Here is a 25,355-nt window from a genome sequence, read left to right as displayed (position 1 = left end):
ATAGAAAATTGGGAATTAATTATTTTTCACCTTTGTGTTACTTCTGGCGTGTGTCAGGAAATGTGTAACAAACAGCTTACATTTTATGCTTAGCACACTTTTTTTTTTGGAGGGTGTGGGAGTAAATTTCTGTGATCACTGGAAAGTGGAATATCTTTTCAGAACACTTCAGTTAAGAAGTCTAAGATTTGCAGGAAGGCTACAGTATGACTAACTGTTGGGACAAATCCCTGTACCTTATGTCTGTATCTTTTGTTTGATTCTATTAATTCTTTCCTCTGCCTTAAAATACAGTTTATTATACATTCCTGAAAATAGAAAGGACAAGATATAAGATTTACTTACGATATACAATGTGTGGAATTTCTCTCTTCCTGTGTTCAGTTCCATTAGTAAGTAGTGGCATCAAGTTACATATTTGGAGTTGCCTGACTTTTACTCAGTTAAGATGTAATAGTCTCAATGTATTACACAGAAATTTAGCATTTAATTAGTGTTCCCTCAATGTGTTATACAGGCTGACAGGTAACTATCTAGACGTTTCATTGAAACAGTAGTCTATATTAATGGTCAAAAATAACTCAAATATCGTAATGTACTTCATCTTCAATAAACTAGATAATAAAAATCTTTACTTCTGAAGAGTTACAAAATAAGACATGCAAGACAAAAGATTTTGAGAGAGTTTCTCTGGAAAAGTTTCATTCTGTAGGTTCTCTCTTTATGCAAGAAATACTTCCTAGGATACCTTGTTTTTCCACATACCTTATCCTCTGTGTTGTTGCCAGGCAGAATATCCACCTGAATAGATACAGTGTCCACAATGCTCTTCCTTCTGGAGAGTCTATCTTCATCTAGACAAAAACAACATTTTTCATTTTCTGTATCCGTAATATTAAAAGAGAGAAAGAAAGCAAATTCATGTTTCCCTCATACAGCTGTGGATTTGTTTTTCCCTGCCTCTACAGCCAAGTTAATCTATTTTATCAATAGGATATTTGTAAAAAATATGAGAAAGTTGCCTTCTGTATTAGTGATTTTAAAATTCTTTCAAGTGTCACACAAGTTAAGAACTATAACAGCCATGTAATACCATCACATACATTCTACACTTCTAGACCACAAAAGTTGAATTCTGAAGAGTTGTTTGTAATTTAAAATTCATGTTTTTAGGCCTTAGTTTAGAGATGTTTTGAAACATAAAAGAGCTCTTTCACAGATGGTTCAGATGGCTCTTTGCAGAAAGGAACAGTGTGGGAGGAGATACATTTCTTCCCCTGCTGCCACTGATCTGATGAACATAAGCGTGTAAGAATGGCTATACTGGGTCAGGCCAAAGGTCCATCTAGCCCAGTATCTGGTTTTCTGACAGTGGCCAATGCCAAATGCCTCAGAGGGAATGAACAGAACAGGGCAATAATAGAGTGATCCATCCTCTATTGTCCAGTCCCAGCTTCTGGGAATTAGAGGCAGATGCTCCAAGAGCATTGGGTTGCATCATTGACCATCTCGGCTAATGCCATTGATGGACCTATTCTGCATGAGTTTATCTAATTTTTGGAACCCAGTTATACTTTTGGCCTTGACAGCATCCCCGGACAATGAGTTCCACGTTTTGACTGTGTGTTGCATGAAGAAGTATTTCTTTATGTTTCCTTTAAAACTGCAGCCTATTAATTTCATTGGGAGACCCCTGGTGCTTGTGTTACATGAAGGGGTAAATAACACGTCCATACTCGCTTTCTCCACACCATTCATGATTTTAATAGACCGCTATCATATCCCCCCTTAGTTATCTCTTTTCTAAGATGAACAGTCCTAGTCTTTTTAATATTTATCAGATGGAAGTTGTTCCATATCCCTAAGCACTGGTGATCTTCCCGAAATCATCATCCAGGCCACCATGGATATAGAAGCTCTTTACACTAATATTCCACATGAGGATGGACTATCAAGAACAGTATCCCTGATGGGGCCACAGCACACCTGGTGGCTGAGCTTTGTGACTTTGTCCTCACCCACAACCATTTCAGATTTGGGGACAACTTATACCTTCAAGTCAGAGGCACTGCTATGGGTACCCACGTGACCCCACAGTATGCCAACATTTTTATGGCTGACTTCATAGAATCATAGACTATCAAGGTTGGAAGGGACCTCAGGAGGTCATCTAGTCCAACAACCTGCTCAAAGCAGGACCAATCCCAGACAGATTTATTGCCCAGACCCCTAAATGCCCCCTCGGGACTGAAATCACAACCCTGGGTTTAGCAGGCCAATGCTCAAACCACTGGCTCTCTCTCCCAACTTAGAACGCTTCTTCAATCTCGCTCCCCTAGTGCCCCTCTCTCACTTTGCTACACTGATGCATCACATGGACCCACAGAAAGGAAGATCCTTGAAGAATTCCACCTGGATTTCAACAACTTCCACACCACACCACCGTCAGTCTGGACCAGTCCACACAAGAGATCCACTTCCTGGACACTACAGGGCAATAAGTGATGGTCAATAAATAACACCCTATACCAGAAAACCTACTGAACCGCTATATACACTTAACATCCTCCAGCTTCCATCCAGACACATCACATGATCAATGGTCTACAGCCAAGCCCTAAGATACAACCAATTTGCTCCAATCCCTCAGACAGAGACAACCACTACAAGATCTTTATCAGCATTTTTTAAAACCACAATATCCGAGTGAGGAAACAGCGAGACTGATACTCAGAAGTCACCTACTACAGACTGTTTCCGACAAGGAAAACAACAGAACACCACTGGCCATCACATACAGCCCACAGCTAAAACCTCTTTACAGCACATCAATCATCTACAATCATACCTGGAAAACGATCTCCTCACTTACTCACCAGACCTTGGAGGAAGGCCATCCTCGCTCACAGGACCAGGCCCCCCCAACCTGAAACAAATATTTACCAGCAAATATACACACCACAGAAACACTAAGCCAGGGACCAACCCCGTAACAAACCTCATTGCCTTTCTGTCCCCGTATTACTCTAGTGACACCATCAGAGGACCCAACCACATCAGCCACACAATCAGGACTGATTCACCTGCACATTTACCAATGTGATATATACCATCATGTGCGAGCATGCCCCTCTCCAATGTACAACTGGCCAAACCGGACAGTCTCTATTTAAAAAATAAATGGACACAATCAGGACATTCAGGAATGGTAGCATACCAAAGCCAGTAGGAAACACTCTCATCTTCTTGACAGTCTATAACAGATAAAAGTAGCCATTCGTGAACAAAAAACTTCAAGAAACAGGACTACAAAGAGAAACTGCTGAAACTAAAATTCATTTGCAAATTTAACGCCATTAATTTGGCTTGAATAGGGACCGGGAATGGCTGGCTCACTGCCAAAGCAACTTTCCCTCTCCTGGAATTGACACCTCCTAATCAATTACTGGAATGGACTATGTCCATCTGACTGAATTGCTTATCAACACTGGTTCATTCAATTGAGAGGTAACTTCCTTCTCTTCATGTGTCAGTATATTATGCCTGCATTTTAATTTCACTCCATGCATCTGAAGAGAGGGTTTTTTTACCCATGCAAATTTATCCCAAATAAATCTATTAATCTTTAAGTGCCACCGGACCCTTGGTTTTTCTAAGCCATTTTGTTGCCTTCTCTCACCCTTTGCCAAGTCTAATACATCTTTTTTGGAGACTAGGTGACCAGAACCACACACTGTATTGAAGATTTGGGAATTTCATGTACTTTCAACTGCTGCTACATATTGAGCAGATGTTTTCAGAGAACTATCCACAATGACTCCAAGATCCCTTCCTTGAGTAGTAAGGGCTAACTGAGACCCCATCATTTTGTAATTTATATTTGGGATTATGTTTCCAATGTGCATTACTTTGACTTATCAACATTGCATTTCATCTGCCATTTTGTTGCCTTGTCACCCAGTTGGAAAGATCCTTTTGTAACTCTTTACAAGTCAGCTTTGGCTTAACTATTTTAAATAATTTTGTATCATCTTGCAAACTTTGCCACCTCACTGTTTATCCCTTTCCCAGATCATTTTGTGAATGTCGAAAAGCACTGCCCAGTACAGATCCTGGAGGACCCTGCTATTTACTTACTCCAGTGTGAAACTGACCATTTATTCCTAATCGTTATATTTGTATTTTAACCAGTTACTGATCCCATGAGAGGACCTTCCTTCTTAATCCCATGACTGCTTACTTTGCTTAAGTGCCTTGGTGTGGGACCTGTGAAAGGCTTCTGAAAGCTCTAAGTATTTATCTACCACGATCACCTTTTGTCCACATTATTTGTTGACTCCTCTAAAAGGAATTCAATAGATTAGATAGCATGATTTATGTTTATAGAAAAGCCATGGTGCTCTTCTCGCACATATTGTGCTTCATTGTTGGTCTGATTAATTTGGTTGTTTTACTAAGGTTTCAACAATTTGCCTGGTTTACTAAAGTATAGTTTACCGACCTGTAAAAGCCAGACTGCCTCTGGAGCAATTGGGGGGGGGGGGGGAGGACAATCGGAGTTACATTAGCTATTCTCCAGTCATCTGGACTTAATTTGCTGGACTTTACTTAGATTACAACATAGGTTCCTAGTTTGGTTACACCACCATTTCCCTCCTTTCTTGTTACTGCATCAAGAGGCACTTTTGAAAGTTTAACTGCCTACAAAATTTTTTGGAATGCAAGACTGATTACACTTTTTTGTTAAGAGTATGGTAGTTTCATTAATGCTAGAGGGAGCCGTAGAATTGCATTTAATAGGGAACATTCAGGACTCAGTGCCAAATTTGACTCTGTTTTGCTATACATTCGATTTGATTTTCCATTTTCCTCCACGACTTCCCATGAGTCTTGTAATGTGACAGCATAGTTGGGACATAGTGCATGGGTAATTACTTACTTACTCGTATCTTGTTCCAAATTTTTATAAGAAAAATTGCTTGTTGAAGCTCATGAATGGAAAACTAAGGCCCTCTAGATTTATGCATGGAAGAATTATGTCATTGGCTGCCACAATCTTCTCTGTGTTGCTCTGGCTGAAGTTCCTCAACCCTGTGCTAAAAAGGTCCAATTCTACAGATTACGTTAGCTCAGACTTCATGGCTCATTCAATTCTTGACTTCTCCTAAGATTGCTGACAAGGGTGCCAATTATGATGCGGAAACCTGAGAGGCCTATCACCACCAACCTATATAACACAGGCCGTGCAACAGTCACATGGCAAAGATGTATTAATGTATGGCAAGGGAGGCTCTCCACATCCCTAGTGGAGCTCGGAATCCCATACATCACAAGTAGAAGACCTCACTTTCTGAATTCCCCACATTACTACTCCTTAACTGACCACATGTTTGAGCAACATGAGATGGTGGCTCAAGGTTCTGAATATTAGAGCTGAGACTACACTTGATCTTAGCTCACAGAGCCCGAGCATTGAATTTGTTATTGTTCCCACCTATTAATTTAGTTTTGTACTTTTCTACATTCATCTCATTTTCCTTTGCAAACACAAATGTTGTAGTACAAAGCACACACTCAAGCACTCCTTTCAATAGCTTTCCATTGGCTTCCTGTCTCTTCAGAAAAACAAGAAATGTGGTTCAATACAGCCTTAAAAATAAAATAGGATTAATTTTATAGCATAAAAAGGACAGAGTGAAGAACACACACACGGGGAGACACAGACAAACCGCCTGAGACTTCCATTTAGATTACAGGTATTAGGACTAATTTAGCTAATTTACTATTACTCGTGCACTGAAATAAAGCTGAAGATGTATTTTAATATGGTTGCCAGAGATACTCCATATTGGTAAAAGTATTTTGCAGAATCTGGCTCATCTTTAATTTTCTGATGCCAACCTGCTACTCCCTGCTTGTTCCGTATGACACCCAAAGAACGTATAGGAATTTGAGGAGAGCATAAAGCATGCTGACTATAAGAAATAAATGCAAGACAAAATTGTATCTTTGCTGCCACCTTGCTGCCTTATGTATAATCCACATACTTTTTGTCCTACGCTGGATTCAGCATGGTTCTATGTGTACAGATGCCTCCCCCCTTTTGACATGCTTTAATTTTACATACTAGGAAAACAAGGTGATTGCACTCAGAATATTTTGTTGACTAGGAAAAGCAAGCCCATACCTGTGTGTTAAATATCATATGGGCCCTTTGGAGTTTTCTGATTAGTCAAGTTAGTCTGTGGAAAGCACGAACGCAGTCCCCCACTACCACAAATTATGCAGTTGAGTTTCCCACATTTGGGGAAAATCACAGGGGTCAGCACACCCGCAGTGCAATGGACATATGCACTTTCGGCTGGGTTTTTATACGATGCGACCATGGTTTTGATTATTAACCACTTTATATAGACATGGATTATCCAATGTGATCAGCCTCAAACAAGAGACCAGTATGAAGCTCCTTACTTCCAAGCTTCCTACAGCATGCATTTTTCCTTTTCTACATAAAGACCCAGTGCCCAAAAGATGTGTCTCTCAAAATGTGATCTGTTAAATAGAGGGAGTTAGATTTACATGGGTGATAACATGCTTAATCAAGTGATACAGTACCTGATTCCCAGCTACATTAAGGCTCCTCTAATTTGCTTTATAATACACTGATTTAAAATAAATAAAATCACTTTTTACACCCACTTTAAAAACAGAATAAGAGTTTCTTATTGTAGTATAAATGAGCATCAGATATTTTCGAGTCCTTAAAGCTGGTCATCCTCTGTTTCAGGATGACAAAAGCAGTATTTTTTCTCCTAGCAGTAACATGAGCCAGAATTTCAGAACTGGACACTTTGTATTAGAAGATTAATACTACATTCTCCAAAATGCAAAATAGTGCGGACTTTACAAAAAAAAAAAAAAAAAAAATTTTTCAAGGAAATAACTCTTCCGTTATTCCGTCTGATTCCTACTGCACAGAACGACAAGGCCTGGCAAACGAGATGCTAGATGATCTATCATATTTAAACATTTCAGAAAGACCGCAGCTCTAATCTTTCTTTACCACCAGGTAATTCAAAGGAATAAAGCATCAAAGGCCTCCATTGCAAGGCAGAGAAAACTATTAATCAAAGGAAGGATACAAAGCTAGTGATCCATGTTTGAATTATAGCTGTCATCCTTAAAGATTTTATGAACAAAAGATAGAAGTGGGAGGCAAATCTGTTCAAAGTCTCCGAATAAGGATAAAAAACAAAGATGATGTAATGGTAGGTGTCTACTATAGGCCACCTAACCAGGAAGAAGAGGTGGATGACGCTTTTTCCAAACAACTGACAAAAGCATTCAAAACACTGGACTTGGTAGTGATGGGAGAGTTCAACTATTCAGACATCTGTTGAGAAAATACAGCAGGGCACTGATTATGCAACAAGTTCTGGGAATGCATTGGAGATTTATAATTACAGAAGGTGGAGAAAGTGGGTAGGAGAGTGGCCATTCTAGATTTGATTCTGATAAACAGGGAGGAACTAGTTGAGAATCTGAAGGTAGAAGGCAGCTGAGGTGAAAGTGGAATGATAGAGTTCATGATTCTATGAAATGGTAGAAGGGAAAACAGCAGAAAAAGACAGTGGATTTCAACAGGGTAGACCTGACCAAACTCAGAGAACTGATGGACTTGCTTCTCATGGGATTTTGCCTAAGGGAAAAGAGTTCAGAGGAGATGGCGGGTTTTAAAAGAAACATTATTAAGGGCACAAGAGTAAATTATCCCAATGCACAGAAAAGATAGAAAGCATGGCAAGAGACCACTCGTCCTAACCAGGATGTCCTCAATGACCTGAAAAACAAAAGAAAGAGTTATAAAAAAGTGGAAACTAATTCAAATAATGAAGAATGAATATTAAAAAAACAAACACAACCATGTTGAGACAAAATTAGAAAGGCCAAGTCACAAAGCAAGATAAAACTAGCTAGAAACACAAAAGTTAACAAGAAAACGTATTACCAATACATGTGAAGCAAGAGGAAGATCAAGGACGGAGGGGGCCCATTACTCAATGAAGAGGAAAAGATAAGAAATGTTTATTTACAGGACCGTGGTTCTTTGAGACATGATACGGATGAATACTCCACCTAGGCAAATGTGCACTCAGTGCACCGGAGCTGGACAAATTTACCTAGTAGTACTTCTGTGGGGGTGGGGGAGCAGTGCTTGTGCTCCATGGCCACAGCCTCTCCTCTGGCTACATGAGGTAGCACTGCCCCAATCCTCCCTCAGTTCTTTGGCATTGAATGTGTTGACACAAGACTCCAATACACAGGAGACAGAGGGTTGGTCATAGAATACAAATCTGCATCATATCTCGAAGAACCACAGTTATAATAAGTAAGTGTTTCTTCTTCTTCAAGTAGATGCAGCCGCATATTCCAGATATGTCCAGATGAAAGGCTAGACATCATCTGACAACTAAGATATGGAGACGCTGCTCCTCCAGAGATGAATGCGACTTAGGAAAAAACAGGTAAATATACTGGTGCAAATGAAACAGAGATCACTTCAGGCAAAAATTTTGGGTGTGTTCAAAAAGTCACTCCGTCTCTGGAGAATTGTCTTTAAGGAGGCTCTGCCATCACAGTCTGCAACTCACATATACTCCTTGCAGATGTTATCACTACGGTTGTCAAAATAATGCTCTCCTTGATGCTGAATTGCCACGGCCAGAGCGCCTATAGCCACAGCAACCTGGATTGTGTTCCCCCTTGTTTGTTGACACCATACATGGCAGTGGTATTGTGAGTATGTGAATCACTGAGTCTCTGATACAGTACGGAAAAGTGTGAGATGCACTGCAGATGACTCAAAGCTACAGCAAATTGATATGGAGTGTGGCCGCCTATACTGACCACAGTCCCTGTACTTTCCGTAACCACAGGTGCACTCCCCAACCCATCAGTGAGCTATCACTAACAGCCGACTTGATTGGTGAAGGCTGGACAAAAGGAATGCCTTGGAAAACATTCTGCGGACACGTCCACCTCTGCAAGGAGACTAGGACCAGTGGAGGAAGATGAACCAGTCTGTCTAGAGAATGAAGAGATATGACAGTAGTCGAGATACAAGAAGATGTGAATTCCCTTCTTCCTGAGAAATGCCATTAATGACCACACATTTGGTAAAAACCTAGGAGGCAGAAGAGAGACTGACTGGAAGCAGTGTGTACTGAAAGTGACATTCCATCACGATGAACTGAAGGATCTTTCTGTGTCTACGTGAAAGTAGGCAACCCGAAGATCCAGAGTAGCAAGCCAGCCATTCTGAGACAACACGGGGAGGACAGTTGATAGAGTGAGCATCTGGAACCTCATGTATCTGACATATTGGTGAGGCTGTGAAGGCTGAGGATGAGTCTTACCCCTCCCTTGGATATAGGTACCGCCAGGAAGTATTGGGAGTAGAAGCCATGACTCTCGTGTTCCAGCAGAACCTCCTCCATTGCTCCAAAGCCAGCAGAGAGCTAACCTGCTAAAGGAGCAGTATCTCATGTGAGGGGGCCCTGAAGAATGCAAGCCATATCAGCAAAGGCTGAAGGAACCAGGCACGTTTAGTTTGGAAAAGAGGAGATTAAGGGGGGACATGATAGTCTTCAAATACTTGAAAGGCTGCCATAAAAAGAGATGGAGAAAAGTTGTTCTCTCGCCACAGAAGGCAAGACTTCCTAACTGTAAGAACAGTAGGACAATGGAACAGGCTGCCTAGGAAGGTTGTGCAAGCTCCTTCACTGGAGGTTTTCAAAAGCAGGCTGGATAGCCCTCTGTCTTGGATGGTTTAGACACAACAATCCTGCATCTTGGCAGGGGGATAGACTATATGACCCTTGCAGTCCCTTCTAACCCTATGGTTCTATGAGAGAAACAAATTCCAAAACAACTAACACAACCTTAACTAACACTAACGGTACTACTAACTATATACAACAAGAGAACAACTAAACTAGTTGAGAGGTTGAGACCACACAGACCTCAGACTCCAGCCATGGGCAGTAAGAAGGAACTGAGGGAGGGTTGGGGTGGCATCACCTCATGTAGTCAAGGGAGGGGCTATGGTCACAAGGTGTGAATGCTGCCCTTCTACACGTACTGCTAGGTAAACTTCTCCTGCTCTGGAGTACTGTGCGCACACAGCTAGGTGGAATACATGGTTGCAACTACTCAAAGATGAAGAGAAATGCAACAATGGCCAAAATGTTATATCCCTTTTTATTTCAGTTTTCACCAAAAAAATTAGCAGTAATGAGATGACTGACATAGTGAACATAATTGTAAATGGGGTAGAATCTGAGGCTAAAATAGAAAAACAACATATGGAGAATTACTTAGACAAGATAGATGTCTTCAACGGAGCCTGATGAAATACAGCCTAGTGTACTTAGGGAATTTGCTGAAAAAATCTCTGAGCCATTAGTGATTATCTCTGAGAACTCCGGGAGCATGGGAGAGATACCTGAGGACTGGAAAAGGACAAATATGTCACCAATCTATAAAAAGGGGAATAAGCACAATCCAGGGAATCTATAGACCAGTCAGCTTAACTTCGATACCTGGAAAGATAAAGAAGCAAATAGTCAGTCTGTAAGCATCTACAAGAAAATAAGGTGATAGGTATTAGTCAACATGGATTTATCAAGAACAAATCATGTCAAACCAACCCAATACCCTTCTTTGATAGGGTAACAAGCTTGTGGATTGTGGATGGAAGACGTGATATATCTGAACTTTAGTTAAGGCATTTGATACTGTCTCATATGACCAAACAAACTAGAGAAATGTGCATCCATCTTGTAGTAGGCTCACCTAGGCTACAACTAGTTGGAAAAACTGTACTCAGAGAGTAGTTATCAGTGGTCCACAATCTATCTGGAACAGTATATCGACTGTAGTCTTGCAGGGATATGTCCAGGATCCAATTCTATTCAATATCTTAATAAATTATATGGATAATGGCATAGAGTACACTTATAAAGTTTGTGGACAATACCAAACTGGGAGGGGTTGCAAGCACTCTGGAGGACAGTATTAGAATTCAAAATGGTCTTGACAAACTGGAGAAATGGTCTGAGATACGGACAAATTAGACAAAGCATTAAAAACTTGTTCCGGAAGATAGTCTTTTTCTTCTATGATTTTCTTTAATTGTTCGGGGTAGGCTTTTGCTGCCTCTTCACTGGCAGAGGCAGCTTCACCAGTAGTCAGCACGTTTTTGAGGCTGTCCCTCTTCGGCAGGAGGTTTGAACAGCGCATAGAGGCTAGGAGCCTTTTTTCACAACATATTGCCATTGATAGGCACACGTTTATGGTTCTTGTCTTCCAGCCACAAGTTTAATGCCTTTTCAGTCTTCACTAAAGTCTTATCATGTAACTGGCTTGTCACCTTAGCAGTTATCAGAGCACTTGATGCCATGGCTTGACAAATTTCTCTCTCTTGAATCTTGATGGCACGGATGCTAGGTTCATTGCGGCCATATTTATGCGCCACGTTGGAGACCGACATATCATCTCTCAGTCAGTCCAACGCAGCCAGTTTTTCCTCCAGCATTGGAACAGATCACTGTTTCTTTGGTTGAGCACCAGAAGAAGTAGTTGGCTTATGTTTAGGGACCACGTTGTACAAAAAATATGTACCTTTAAACAATAAAATCACACTCAGTGTGGCGAGATGCTCACACTATGAGAGGAACGTGGGAACTGAGACCAACTGACGGAACAGCAGATTCACATCTCCCATCCCATGCTCACTCCAGGGCATATGCTCTTTGGGTGGAATCGCCCACACTATTTACAGGTATCTTGTTTTTCTTTTTTTTTTTTTTGCCAAGTGCATATAGTTGAATTCGCATAAGTTAAATGTGTATATGATGCGACTTGCCTGTACTAAACAAATGTGATCTAGAATATAAGCTCTCTTTTATTACTTTCTTTTCTAACCCTCACTGTATTTAAGATTTTCTTCACAACTAACTGAATGCTTGTCTATACTTGCAAATGAATCTGGATTAAGGCAGAGTGTGAATTCAAAGCGCAGTAGCTAGTCCTGAGTAACTCTATATGAGGACATGCTTATTTTAGAATAGGAGTAGAGAAACAGTGAAAATACAGTAACTTTGGTGTGGAGATGCTTGCAGCAGGGCTAGGGTAAACCAGGTGCCAAGCACCCAGATTAACCGTGCAGTGCAGATACACCCAACTGCAAAACAATAAATTGTCATGTTCCTGACCCTGCAGACAGTCTTAAACACTAGCTGTGTCACATATGAATTACCTCATTCATCTCAATGGGATGCACATATTGTAAACCTAACTAGGACACTTTAAAGGACGATGCTATTTTACAGATGATCTTTTTACCAGAAACACTGAGCTAATGTGCTTGCCTTATGAACCCAAACATCCTCTGAAACTTCTCTGTGTACCAAAAGTCCCAACTGCCCTGGATTCAGCTGCAATAACCTCCATCTGCTTCTGATTACTTCTATGTCGCAACTATGCATTTTCAATACAAGAACCTATGGCATAACAAAAATGTGGAACAAGGTGAATAAGTTGAATTTAATATTAAAATAAACAAGAGCTAGTGATTTGACCGTATTTTTCAATAAAGAAGATCCGTTTTAAAATTTGCCACAGTATTTACATTTTTGCTGCACTGTAGTATGGCAGAGGCCTGGCATCTTGCTGAAACTTGCCATGGAGCACTTGGAAGAATTACAAAATCGATAGTTATGAAGCTATTAAATCTTTGGCAAAAGAAAACAGAAGGAAACCACCACATTTTAGAATTCCAAGTCCAAGAATAAAAACAAACGGAAACCCGATAAAATTACAGCTACAAAACTAGCTACAACATGAGGACTGAGGCAGAAAAACAGAAGGAAAAGAAAGAAATTAAAACTATGCACAACAGAATTTCTTGCCTATTTATCTAAAGGTCTTCTAAAAGCAGTTTTGTTTGGATACTATCCACACACAATACCTATGAGGAGGATAGGCAGACTTATGGTTCGGATTTACCTTTTGATTTGTGTCTGCATTTATGAGGCTTTTTGCCTGATGGAAATAGAGCTAAATTAAAAAAAAAACAAGAATGAGAATAAAAAATTATGTTTAAGTATCAGCTAGAAAGCAAAAGATACAGAAAAAAAAGACAGAAAATCACAGAATTTCTATTGCTCAGATAAGAAATATGTTAATAAAACTCTCCCCAATATTAGTGATTGGCATGAAAACAGACAGATAGAAGAGCTTTGGTCTTGTCTCACAACAACTCTTAAGGTTCAAAACATTCACTTCCTCCAGCTTCTTATTTTTATCGTCAGAACAGGGCTTTGTAAGACAACTAAGAAAAGTTATGCACTGACGAAAAAAGTTACTAGTTGTTACCCCATATATTTTCAAAAATTTCCCTAAGCATTTAAATATTTAAGTAGCTCAAAAACTCTCACTTAAGATTTTTCTGTTGGAAATTATTCAACTAAATCAAAATGTTTCACAGGTACTGTTAGAAGGCTTTTCCTTTACCCTCTCCCCGGTTCTTGTCATGAAGACAGAAAGCAGAAGACCAGAAGTCTGAAGTGCAGGAAACATGACGTTTATTGGGGTTAGTTTTCAGCAAGTGTGTGTTGTCCCATAACTCTGATGCCACAGAGCCTTGTTTTCCAGTATTCTGTCTCCCCCGTCCTCAGTAGGCATTATAGCTAGGGCCCTACCAAATTCATGGTCCATTTTGGTCAATTGCACGGTCATAGGCCAACAGCTGCTGCTCTCCATCTGCCCGGCTTTGAAGGCAGCATTGCTGTCTACAGCAGTGCAGAAGTAAGGCTGGCAATCTCGCGACCCCAATAATTACCTTGCAACCCTCCTGCAACTCCCTTTTGGGTCAAGACCAATTTGAGAAATGCTGGTCTTCCACGTGAAATCTGTATAGTACAGGGTAAAAGCACACAAAAGACCAGATTTCATGGGGGGAAACCAGGTTTCATGGTTCATGACACATTTTTCATGGCAATGAATTTGGTAGGGCCCTAATTATACCTGAAATGCACACCCACAGTCCCACCCCTTGCAACTTATAGTCATGTTCCATTTTGGGGGGTTGTGAATCTGAGGTCTTCACCCCACCCCTTTTGTACCCCATGGAAGGGGTAAGGAATGAGGTTGTGCTACAGTCAGGAGCAGGTATTTCCCTGGTCTTTTAGTGTTTTACCTTCCCCTTCAATCCTCTCTTGTCTATCCCGAATGGCTGCTTGACCTTACCTTGAGATAAGGAGTTGAGGCAGTCTTCAAGTGTGCGCTCATGTATTATACTTTCACCATTCCCAGTAACACTTTAGCTACTTTTATGTGTTCCCATTATACTAACAAGCCCATCAGGCTTAGACAAAAGCAACATACACAGTATTTTTGTCACATATTAGTAAGGATCCCTTTGTTACACATACATTAAATTAAAGAGGCAAGTAAAAATACCAAAAAATTAAATAGGTAAGCAAACCCCAAAATAACATTTCAGGTGAAAATACAGGCCTGGATCCCACACTGGCACTAGCATTCCTAACAGGGACATACAAACTATTGAAATTTTGATGGGAAATTAGCAAAAAATTGTGTTTTAACTTTATCATTTTATTCTATTATAAACTAAACTATACTATACCAGTAATTAAAAGTTGAAATGTCTTGAGAAGATCAAATATTCTGAAATGTTTTATTTTGATTTCACAAAAAATTCCAAGATTTCAACTTTTCGTCCCAATTTGAGATGAAATGAAAAATTCAAAAATCTCAGAATCTCTCACAGTATGGGAAATTCCATTTTTCAACCAGCTAATAATAGTCCACTTGCAACAGTTCAAATTACTTTTCTGCAAAAAGTAGCACAATCAAATTAAAACACAAAAACATAAATGAAACTAATTCATGCTCAAGTAAATATGAACAACTAATTCAGGGCCTGACATAGTAAAGTGCTTAAATCCATCCCTATTAAGGAAAGAGGTTAAGCACGCGCTTTAATCCTATAGGTTTCATGTGCTTAAATGCCCTTTCTAAATAGGTGCGATTTTTGAATCAAGACCTAATGTAGTAACAATCATTTTAACTTTTTACATGGTAACTAAGAAAAAAAATCTGTTTTATTTTATGAGCTCATCTGTAACCCAAACATAGGACCCTTTATGTTAATTTGTGTTAAGATTACTAAACAGAAATTGATTTGTTTCATATAAGAATTTGAACTTTTTGCAAGAAATTCAGATCAGGCAACCTCTCTTCATTCCCACCCCAAAGAAATTAAAGGCATGTCTTCTGAAAAGAAAACAACAAATGCTGCTTCTGCTGACATCTGGCATTTTCCTTCAGTTTTAACGTAAAGGATTACATTATTCTATCTGGCATCTGCAAATAGTGAAAAGGTATTAACACATTTATAAGATACTGAAATGTTTCCACACAGATATGGAATTTCCTCCTCTTACTGTGAGATGCAACCTTAGCAGCAGAAAGTGCCGAGAGCACCATTTTAAGACTCATGGTGCCTAGTACACCATTATGGTACCTTAAATGAATTTATGTTGCCACAGTACTCATGGCAGAACCAATGTACTGTTATGAGAACCAGTCCCCCAGCAAAACTCTTAAGATTAGAGCTTTCGTGGACTCTGTGACTTGCTGTTCAGTGTGCACTGTGTCCCCTTCTGTACCTGATCCATATCTCCCAGCTAGGAACATTAAATTTAGGCTGTAAAAGTTTATAATTCAGCTTGAGACATCCTGGGGGATTAATGCCCCCAAATGACTCATAGTCACAATAATATAAATCCACAAAATATATATATATCAGGCCTTGAAGCAGGAACTCTAGAAAGAAAAATTCTTTGCTAAGCAAAAAAAATAGGAAAACAAAACACCAAAAACATGAGATCGCTTTTTCTAGCAACACAACCAGAAAAGTTATTTGCACATGGTGGAGGGTAAAAGCTCCCACAATGCTTCTACATGGAGATATTTTATCATCAACAGCGCAATCTACCTCCCCAGTATTAAGAGGCAACAAACGTGCTAATTAGAGACAAACATAATACATATAATATCTTGTTCATCAGTAGATCTCAAAGCACTTTAAAGGACACAAGCCTCATTATTCCCTTTTTACATATATAGAAACTGAGGAAAAGAGGCAATGCGATTTGCCCAAGTTCATCAAGCAGGCCAGTGGGAACAGAACCCCGGTCTCCTGAGTTCCAGTACACTGCTCTATCCATTCGGAAACACTGCCTTTCCTACTATTATTGTTATGTGAACCCATGGTCTACTGTGAATCTGACTGAGCCCAGTAACTCAGGCCACCATTCAATCAAAGAGTGAACGTTTACGAACCAGGACTGGATTTAAAATTACTTATCTAGTGAACAATTAATGTGTATACAGAGATTCAACATTGACTTAATACTGTAATACGAAGTAATTTCAGAAATTTAGTAATAAGCACTACCATCTCATTTAACAAATAAAGACTTTTTAATGAAATCCAAGTGAGGTCAAAACTTTCCTCTTTGTGGCTCTTTTTTTTTTTTTTTTTTTAAAGGATGCAGAAAATAATTCTAGGAGTTAAAATCCTGTGTTGTACACTGTACAGTACACCATGAACAAACTGACTTCTGAGGAAAACAGAAATTATACTGCCACGAAATTTTGATGCAAAGTATTCAAGTTACATATACGCTGGATGTGGGTGACAGATCAGACATGAGACAAAATGAATTCTTAGTAGCTGCTGTTGTAATATTTATGTCACAGATTACTGCTTACCTGTTACCTGGGGCACATATGGCACCGATAATCTTTCCACGCTGTATCCACTGCCGCCTAATGATTCTGCAATCTTGTTTGTCAGGAAAAACAAGTTTTTTTCATGCTTCTCCAAAGATTTGGGAAGACTGTCAAATAATATATATTTAGCAATTAATATTTATTGATACAGATCTATAAATGTAATAATAAATCAAAAGCAGCAAAGAATCCTGTGGCACCTTATAGACAACCAGACGTACTGGAGCATGAGCTTTCGTGGGTGAATACCCACTTTGTCGGATGCTCCAATACGTCTGTCTATAAGGTGCCACAGGACTCTTTGCAGCTTTTACAGATCCAGACCAACATGGCTCCCCCTTTGAAAATAAATCAAGATCATATTGGAAGTCAACTACTACCTAGAGAGGAGTCGTGTTGATGTTTCAATACAAAGGAACATAGTTAAATTGGCTATTAACAGATATATTCAAAGCTTTAATTTCTCTGCACATTTAAAAACCTATTATGAGTCCCCTTAATAAAACACACCTAGACGATTTGCAACTTAATCATCACTGTTTATTCTTCACCAAGTCTAGGAGTTGCTAAGATATTATTGGTCTCATTTTGATTCACCAGTTCAAAGTAATTGCAAATGAAATAGATGTTCTAATAATCAGACCAGTTTACATTCAAGAATAACTTTCCCAATCATCTTTTATGGATTTGAAAGATGATGTAGATAACAATTCTATTATTAAGTGTGGTTCTCCACTTCTGAAGGGTTTAGGATACCACACTACATTTTAAAGTTACACAGAGTACTAATAAAATACCTTATATTACTTAGACAGTTTAGCATCAACATGTAATTTACTTCTGACTAACCTTTTATTAAGAAATTAAAACTGAGATTTCCCATCTTATCTTTAATACTTCATTTTCCTTCCCCGGTTTGTGTATTATCATCATCCTTTCTGTGCCACTTTTCCATAGATTCAACCTACTCCTACGATGTACAATTGTTTAATCTCAATAAAGAGAATATTAAAATGCATCATCATTCATTTTATTATAAATATTCGTATCTACATACGTGCGCTTGTCTTTGAAGATGTTTTCTGGAAGAAAATAGGGTGCTTCCACAGTTCGTGTTTCAATGACCTGAAAAACAAGCTAAGTAATGCAAGCTGTCTTGCAGTGAATGAATTAAAATTTTCATTCTTATACTGACATATTTAATATTTATTTGTCCATACAGAATATTGCATATCTTGTGTAGCAGAGGCCACCACAATGGTGCATTACTGGTTTAAATAGGTTAAGATATCTTTTCCCCTAAACTAACCAATACCTAAAATAATTGTTTTGTTTATTTTAGCTTGTCTGCTAGATTCTCAGTTGTTATAAATCAACATGGCTTCTCTGAAGGCAACGGAGCTATATGTTTTACACTAGCCGAGGATCTGGCCAATAAATATAAAATTTCAATTATAATGAAAAGTAATATAGGTGAACAAAATTAAAATGCTACATTAGAAGAAGTGAAAATTAACCGCATAAGCTTGAAGGTAGTATGCAATTTCCACTGAGCTGACAGACTGCACTATTGTAGTATTAACTGGCACAGCGATATTATGGGCCTTAGTTCTTATGATACAGTCTCTGGAGAGAGAGTTGAATATCATCTTACAGTGGGTCCAGCTTCATAGTCCCAAGATTCTTCAGTAAGAAATGCAGCCGCTAATACATTTACTAGAGGGGCCATTGCAACAGATATGACGACAACACAAATTATGCAAAAAGGAGGGTGTGCTCCATAAGGCGAAAGTGACAATAATGGCAATATCTCTACATATTCTACCTATTACATGTAGTCTTGCTACGCTTTAAAATCAGTCAGCATATTGCTATGCAAAAGACACTAAAAAGAAAAACATTTAACAAAAGTTATTTAATTATTGTAGCGTATGAAATGCCATGCTAACTATTGAAATGACTGATTTTATACTACCTTGCTGACATGCTGGCAAAAGGCAGGGACTGCAATCATCTGACTTAGAAAGTTGAGGTAGGCTGCAACCAATGCCATGACACCACAGCGATTGAACATTGGCAAGTTATCGTCATTAATGATGACAATATCCTATAATAAAAAGGAAAACATCAAGTGACCCAACGTTTACAAGTTATTCTGAATTTACATGAATGTTTCACAATCACTATGTGTATACTACTAAAAACTAGTGCTTAATGCCTTCTTCTGAAGGTCTCCATGCAGTTCTAATACATAGCCTCTTAACATTCTTGAAGTAGGTAAGCAATAGCCTCATTCTACAGCTGGGAACAACTAATGTAAGGACCCCCAGTTACACCATGAGTATAGCAGAGCAAAGCACAGGGACCCAATTCAATTCTATCCCCATAGGATATGAATAACTACTGAAATCTCTGGGAGTTACTTCCTTCTCCACCATGGGACACGTCTTTTGACACCTAGTCCTGTGTTTTCCCCATAAGATGCCCTCTCCCCATCCTAAATATAGCATTTCCAGGAAATTAGCATGTTATTTTAAAACTTAAATTTTACAAGATGACTTAAAAACAGACAAAATATTGGCATGACTCACAGGCAAAACATATTAAAAAAACATACATAATAGCTCCTTAATCTTCACAGTGGTTAACTGTTAGAAACGTGAAGTAACTTGCTTAGGACCATGTAATGAATTGCTGGAAAAGCCAGGATTAGAGCTCAGGACTTATTTCTATCCAGATTCTTCTACTGCTCCAATAACCATGGTATCTAAACTGTTGAATCCATACTCCTGTTCATTCTTCGAGATCACACTGCCTTTCTATCACATTTAGCAACCTTTTAGTAAAGTCTTATTTTATTTAATTTAATAGAAGAGACCCAGACAAAATTTCTGCAGTTTGAAAAACAGGCACTTATTTAGTTGCCTGTTCTTCAAAGATGCTAGGAAGCTGCTGGTACTCATGCCACATATTTAGATTTCTACCTTGAAAATCTTGGCTCCTGTTTCTAATATATGAAAAAACCCAAAGCAAATTAAAATAATCTCAATACTCAGCTTTTCATTTTCCTTTCTATTTACTTATAGAGTGACTGGATTTATGGCTCATTAGAACAATCTGTAACCCATTAATCTTCCTTTGCCTCATGACTGGAGAGATGTTAACTGGTCACTTCACTTTGTATGGTCTCTTGCAACACGTGTTAATTCCGTATGTTAAACAATCTGTTCCACCTTGTATTTACCTGAGACACTCTGGCTGCCTTTCCGAGACCTGAAGAAGAGTTCTGTGTAAACTTCCTTCTTTCACCAACAGAAGTTGGTCCAACAAAAGATATCCATAAATTAATTAATTAAATAAATCCATGAATGGATTAACCCAAGTATCATTCCTGAAGCTTACCTGCAAAGCAATGGCTAGTCGAATGAGGTCAATAACCACTTCTTCATTGGCTAGTTCAATTGTTATAAGAGCTAGAGACGTGTACAGCAGCTCAAAATTCTTTTGGACATTATCTTCTTCTTTACAGCCTAAGTAGATGTGCCTGTACAACTGCTGCCCATGCTATAAAGTGCAGAAAAGGGACATTCAATACTGAAAAGATATTGTCAATAAAGATTATTTTAAAATACACCAAAACAGGTTATTAAACAAAAAAGGACTACTTTTCTACCTTGAGTGCAGTTTTAGAGTAATATGCCATTTTACGTGAACACAGTTTTCAGTCTTATACAAATAGTTTAACACAGTGGTTTTCGAAGCCCGTCCACTGCTTGTTGTTTACCTGAGGATTAGATCTGTAATGGAGGACCATAATGAAGTTACTGGTGCTCCATATGAGTCTGGGTGCATGGAAGTTACTTCAGGATCAGGGCTTAAAGTTGTTAAAGTCCTGATTCTGCAAAGTACCTAACTTCATGCATGTGAGTACTTTCGCTGAATGAGAGATTGAAGGTACGTCTTCACTACCGGCCTTATCGGTGGGTAACAAATCGATTTCTTGGGAACTGATATATCGTGTCTCATCTAGACGTGATATATCGATCCCCGAACGCGCTCCTGTCAACTCCGAAACTCCACCAACGCGAACGGCGGTAGCGGAGTCGACATGGGGAGCCGCGGACATCGATCCCGTGCCGTGAAGACGGTAGGTAACTCGATCTAAGATACTTCGACTTCAGCTACGCTATTCACGTAGCTGAAATTGCGTATCTTAGATCGATCCCCACCCTCCTAGTGTAGACCAGCCCTAAGCTGTAAATTCTTCAGTGCACAGAACTGTCTTGGAAATGATTCAGTACCTTGCTTTTAAGGTGCTATAAATTAAAATAAATTTATAAAAAATTTATATTGATATTTTTAGTTTGATGTGAAAATGTTGCAGCAAAGAAAGACGAGTTAATGATTCAGCTACTTCACATGCTCCTTCAAAGGAAAAGATAACGGTTTCATGCTATTACCTTCTTCATGAAGCTCACATCTTGTCTTGAAATTTTGTCTCGTTTTATCTTTAGATCAGAAACATCTGGTATTATTCTACAAAGGCAACAAGTATGTCATTTTAATAAAATAACCTATTTACAATTTGTTTAAGGATGTTGTATGGGGAAGAACAGGCTATGTATTATATATGAGCTATTCAAAACATTCTTGCAATTTCCATTTTAATTATATCCATGTTTAACAATCACATTCAATTTTCAGTTTTAAACGAAGGAAATAAAAGTAATTACGACTCAAACACAGAAGATTGCATTTTATAGAGCAACAACTATCTTCTACAAAGCAAAAATACAATTTAAAAAACTTAATTAAACCAACAACTATTCAGAACTTCCATTTAATAAATAAAATATTAGGGCTTGGACATAGAACCATCTCTGTTCTTCAATCAATGTAACTGTTTTCCAGTTTTGTTATGGCAAGTTGGGCTACAGTGCTACTAAAATGCATAGTAAACAATAAGACACAGGAAGCTGTGTGTACAAGGAACCATATCTAACAACTTAAAGTTTGGGAAAATAGTGTATTAAAATGTTTGTGCTTTGAAAAAATATAATTAACTATATGCATTACTTTAGCATTTGGATATTAAACTAGAAAATTATTATAACTGAAGCCATTAAAACCAGAACACTACCTTATTCCTCTAAGTTTTGCTCTGTTGTCATGCCGATCAATAAGATTATCCAATATTTCCAAGACCAGCTGTCTTAGTTCAGAGTCTTCCATGAGCGAAGGAGACAATAAAGGATCAAGAAATGGGGCAGGAAGAGCAGCAGCAATAGTCTTTGCATTATACCCTGAAGTCACCTATTCATTATTCAAGAGAAAAGATGGTTACTCACCTTTGTAACTGTTGTTCTTCGAGATGTGTTGCTCATATCCATTCCAATTAGGTGTGCGCGCGCCGTGTGCACATTCGTCGGAAGATTTTTACCCTAGCAACACTCGGTGGGTCGGCTGGGCGCCCCCTGGAGAGGCGCCACCATGGCGCTGGATATATACCCCTGCTGAGCCAACCGCCCCTCAGTTCTTTCTTGCTGGCTACTCCAACAGAGGGGAAAGAGGGCGGGTTTGGAATGGATATGAACAACACATCTCGAAGAACAACAGTTACAAAGGTGAGTAACCGTCTTTTCTTCTTCGAGTGCTTGCTCATATCCATTTCAGTTAGGTGATTTCCAAGCCTTACCTAGGCGGTGGGGTCGGAGTGAGACATTGCGGAATGCAAGAGACGCTGGCAGTAATGCAGACACTTGCTGAGCCAACTTGTTGCATCATCTCTGGACTGTGAACCAATGCATAATGTGAGGCAAAGGTGCGAATTGATGACCAGGTAGTCTGCTCGACATATTTCCTGGATGGGAACATGGGCCAGGAATGGGCCAGGAAGGCAGCAGATGAAGCTTGAGCCTGAGTAGAATGGGCAGTGAGGTGGCTGGCCAGAACATGAGCCAAATCATAGCATGTATGGATGCAGGATGTCACCCAAGACGAAATTCGTTGGGATGAGACTGGTAGGCCTTTCATCCAGTCTGCCACAGCTACAAAGAGCTGAGGCGACCTTCGGAAGGGTTTAGTTCTCTCGATATAAAAGGCGAGAGTCCTGCGAACGTCTAGGGTGTGCAGCTGTTGTTCCCGAAGCGATGGGTGAGGCTTCGGGGAAAAAGACTGGAAGGAAGAGGTCTTGATTGACATGAAAGGCGGACATCACCTTAGGGAGGAAGGAGGGGTGTGGTCGCAGCTGTACCTTGTCCTTATGAAACACCGTATACGGGGAGTCCGCTGTCAGGGCCCGAAGCTCAGATACTCGTCTTGCCGAAGTAATAGCGATGAGGAAGTCTGTCTTCCAGGAAAGGTACAGCAGCGAGCAGGTGGCTAGTGGTTCGAAAGGAGCACCCATAAGCTTGGCTAGCACCAGGTTGAGGTCCCAGGTAGGGGTTGGGCGTCTAACTTGTGGGTACAAACGTTCCAGTCCCTTGAGGAACCTTGAAACTATGGCGTGAGAAAAGACTGATTGGCCATTTTCCCCTGGGTGGAAGGCGGAGATGGCTGCCAGATGCACCTTTACGGAAGATACAGCTAGGCCTTGTTCTTTTAGGGACCAGAGATAGTCCAGGACAGTAGGAAATGACACCTGCATGGGGACTGAGTTACGTTGAGCACCAGCAGGAAAAACGCTTCCACTTGGCCAGATATGTCATCCTAGTGGAAGGCTTCCTACTGCCCAAGAGCATCTGTTGGACCGAGGCAGAGCAACGCAGCTCACACTGGCTCAATCACACAGCAACCATGCTGTGAGATGAAGAGACTGCAAGTTCGGATGGTGAAGTCTGCCAAAGCCCTGTGTTATGAGATCTGGCCAGAGTGGCAGGGGGATCGGGTCTGCCACTGAGCGGTCGAACAACATGGTGTACCAGTGCTGCCTCGGCCATGCTGGAGCAATCAGGATCAGGTGGGCACTGTCCCTGTGAAGCTTGAGTAGGACTCTGTGAACCAGCATGAATGGTGGAAAGATGTAGAGTAGGTGCTTCTTCCACGGGATGAGAAAAGCGTCTGATAGGGAGCCCGGAGAGTGTCCCTGGAAGGAGCAGAACATCTGGCATTTCCTGTTCTCTCGGGAGGCAAAGAGGTCTATGTGGGGAAACCTCCACTTCCGGAAAACAGAATGGATGATATCTGGACGAATCGACCACTCGTGAGACAGGAAGGATCTGCTGAGGTGATCCGCCAGAGTGTTCTGGACTCCTGGGAGAAAGGATGCTACCAAATCGATCAAGTGGGCTATGCAAAAGTCCCAGAGGTGGAAGGCTTCTTGACAAAGGAGGGAGGAGTGTGCTCCGCCCTGCTTGTTTATGTAAAACATGGTCGTTGTGTTGTCCATAAACACTGACACACAACGGCCTTGGATTTGTTCTCGAAACATCTGGCATGCTAGACGCACCGCCCTCAGCTCCCGCACATTGATGTGTAAGACTAACTCTTGAGTTGACCAGAGGCCTTCAGTGCGTAGGCCCTCGAGGTGAGCACCCCAACCCAGACATGATGCGTCTGTGGTTAGGGCCATCGAGGGTTGTGGCGGGTGGAATGGCATCCCTGCACAGACTACAGTGGGGTTTAGCCACCAGGTTAGGGAGCCCAGAACCTTCTGGGGAATAGTGAGCACCGAGTCCAGGCTGTCCCTGCGTGGCCAGTATACTGAAGCAAGCCAGGTTTGAAAGGGACGGAGACGTAGCTTGGCGTGTTTGGTCACTAAGGCGCAGGAGGCCTACTAAACATCTAGACTGAGGCAGTTATGCACCGATGTTGTCGGGAAGGTTTGAAGTCCTCGAATAATTGTAGCCACTGCTTGAAAACACAACTGTGGGAGGCAGGCTCCGGCCAGATTGGAGTCCAGAACCGCTCCGATAAAGTCTATTTTCTGCGAGGATGTCAGAGTAGACTTCTCTGTGTTGATCAGAAGGCCTAGGCTCCTGAAGAGGTCTTGGACAATGCACAGCTTACGTGACCCTTGTAACTGGGAGGTCCCTCGAATGAGTCAATCGTCGAGACACGGGTAGACGTGTACCCAACGACGCCAGAGGGAGGCGGTGACTACGGCCCATGCATTTTGTGAACACTCGCGGTGCCGCAGAAAGGCCGAACGGAAGTACAGTGAACTGAAAGTGTTCACGGTTGACCACAAAATGGAGGTACCGTCTATGTGGTGGGTAAATTGCGATGTGGAAATATGCGTCCTTCATATTCGAGGGCGGCATACCAGTACTCCCTGGATCCAGGGATGGATAATGGTCCCCCAGGGTTACCATGCGGAACACTTTAACTTATCAATGAATTTGTTGAGTTCTCGCAGGTCTAGGATGTGGTCATAGACAGACCCCCTCCCTTTTGCCTGGGGGATTAGGAAAAGTAGGCAGGGAATAAACCCTTGCCCTCTCATGTCTTTTTGGCACCACCCTCTATGGCTC

The 25,355-nt window shown here is 40.4% G+C and overlaps 1 protein-coding gene and 1 pseudogene across 1 annotated transcript in view; both read right to left on the bottom strand.

Annotated features, from left to right (window-relative positions):
- Positions 1-25,355, bottom strand: part of EFR3A (EFR3 homolog A) — a 115,000-nt gene that overhangs the window by 12,991 nt on the left and 76,654 nt on the right. The window contains 7 exon segments of the mRNA XM_032795048.2: positions 766-854; positions 16,864-16,991; positions 17,942-18,009; positions 18,860-18,991; positions 20,287-20,448; positions 21,345-21,420; positions 22,025-22,197. Coding sequence (XP_032650939.1) covers positions 766-854; positions 16,864-16,991; positions 17,942-18,009; positions 18,860-18,991; positions 20,287-20,448; positions 21,345-21,420; positions 22,025-22,197 — 828 coding nt within the window.
- Positions 6,243-6,373, bottom strand: LOC116833478 (U1 spliceosomal RNA; annotated as a pseudogene).

Source organism: Chelonoidis abingdonii, chromosome 2 (genome assembly GCF_003597395.2).
Source record: "Chelonoidis abingdonii isolate Lonesome George chromosome 2, CheloAbing_2.0, whole genome shotgun sequence".
Lineage (NCBI taxonomy): Eukaryota > Metazoa > Chordata > Testudines > Testudinidae > Chelonoidis > Chelonoidis abingdonii.
This window is presented reverse-complemented; position numbering and strand designations above follow the sequence as displayed.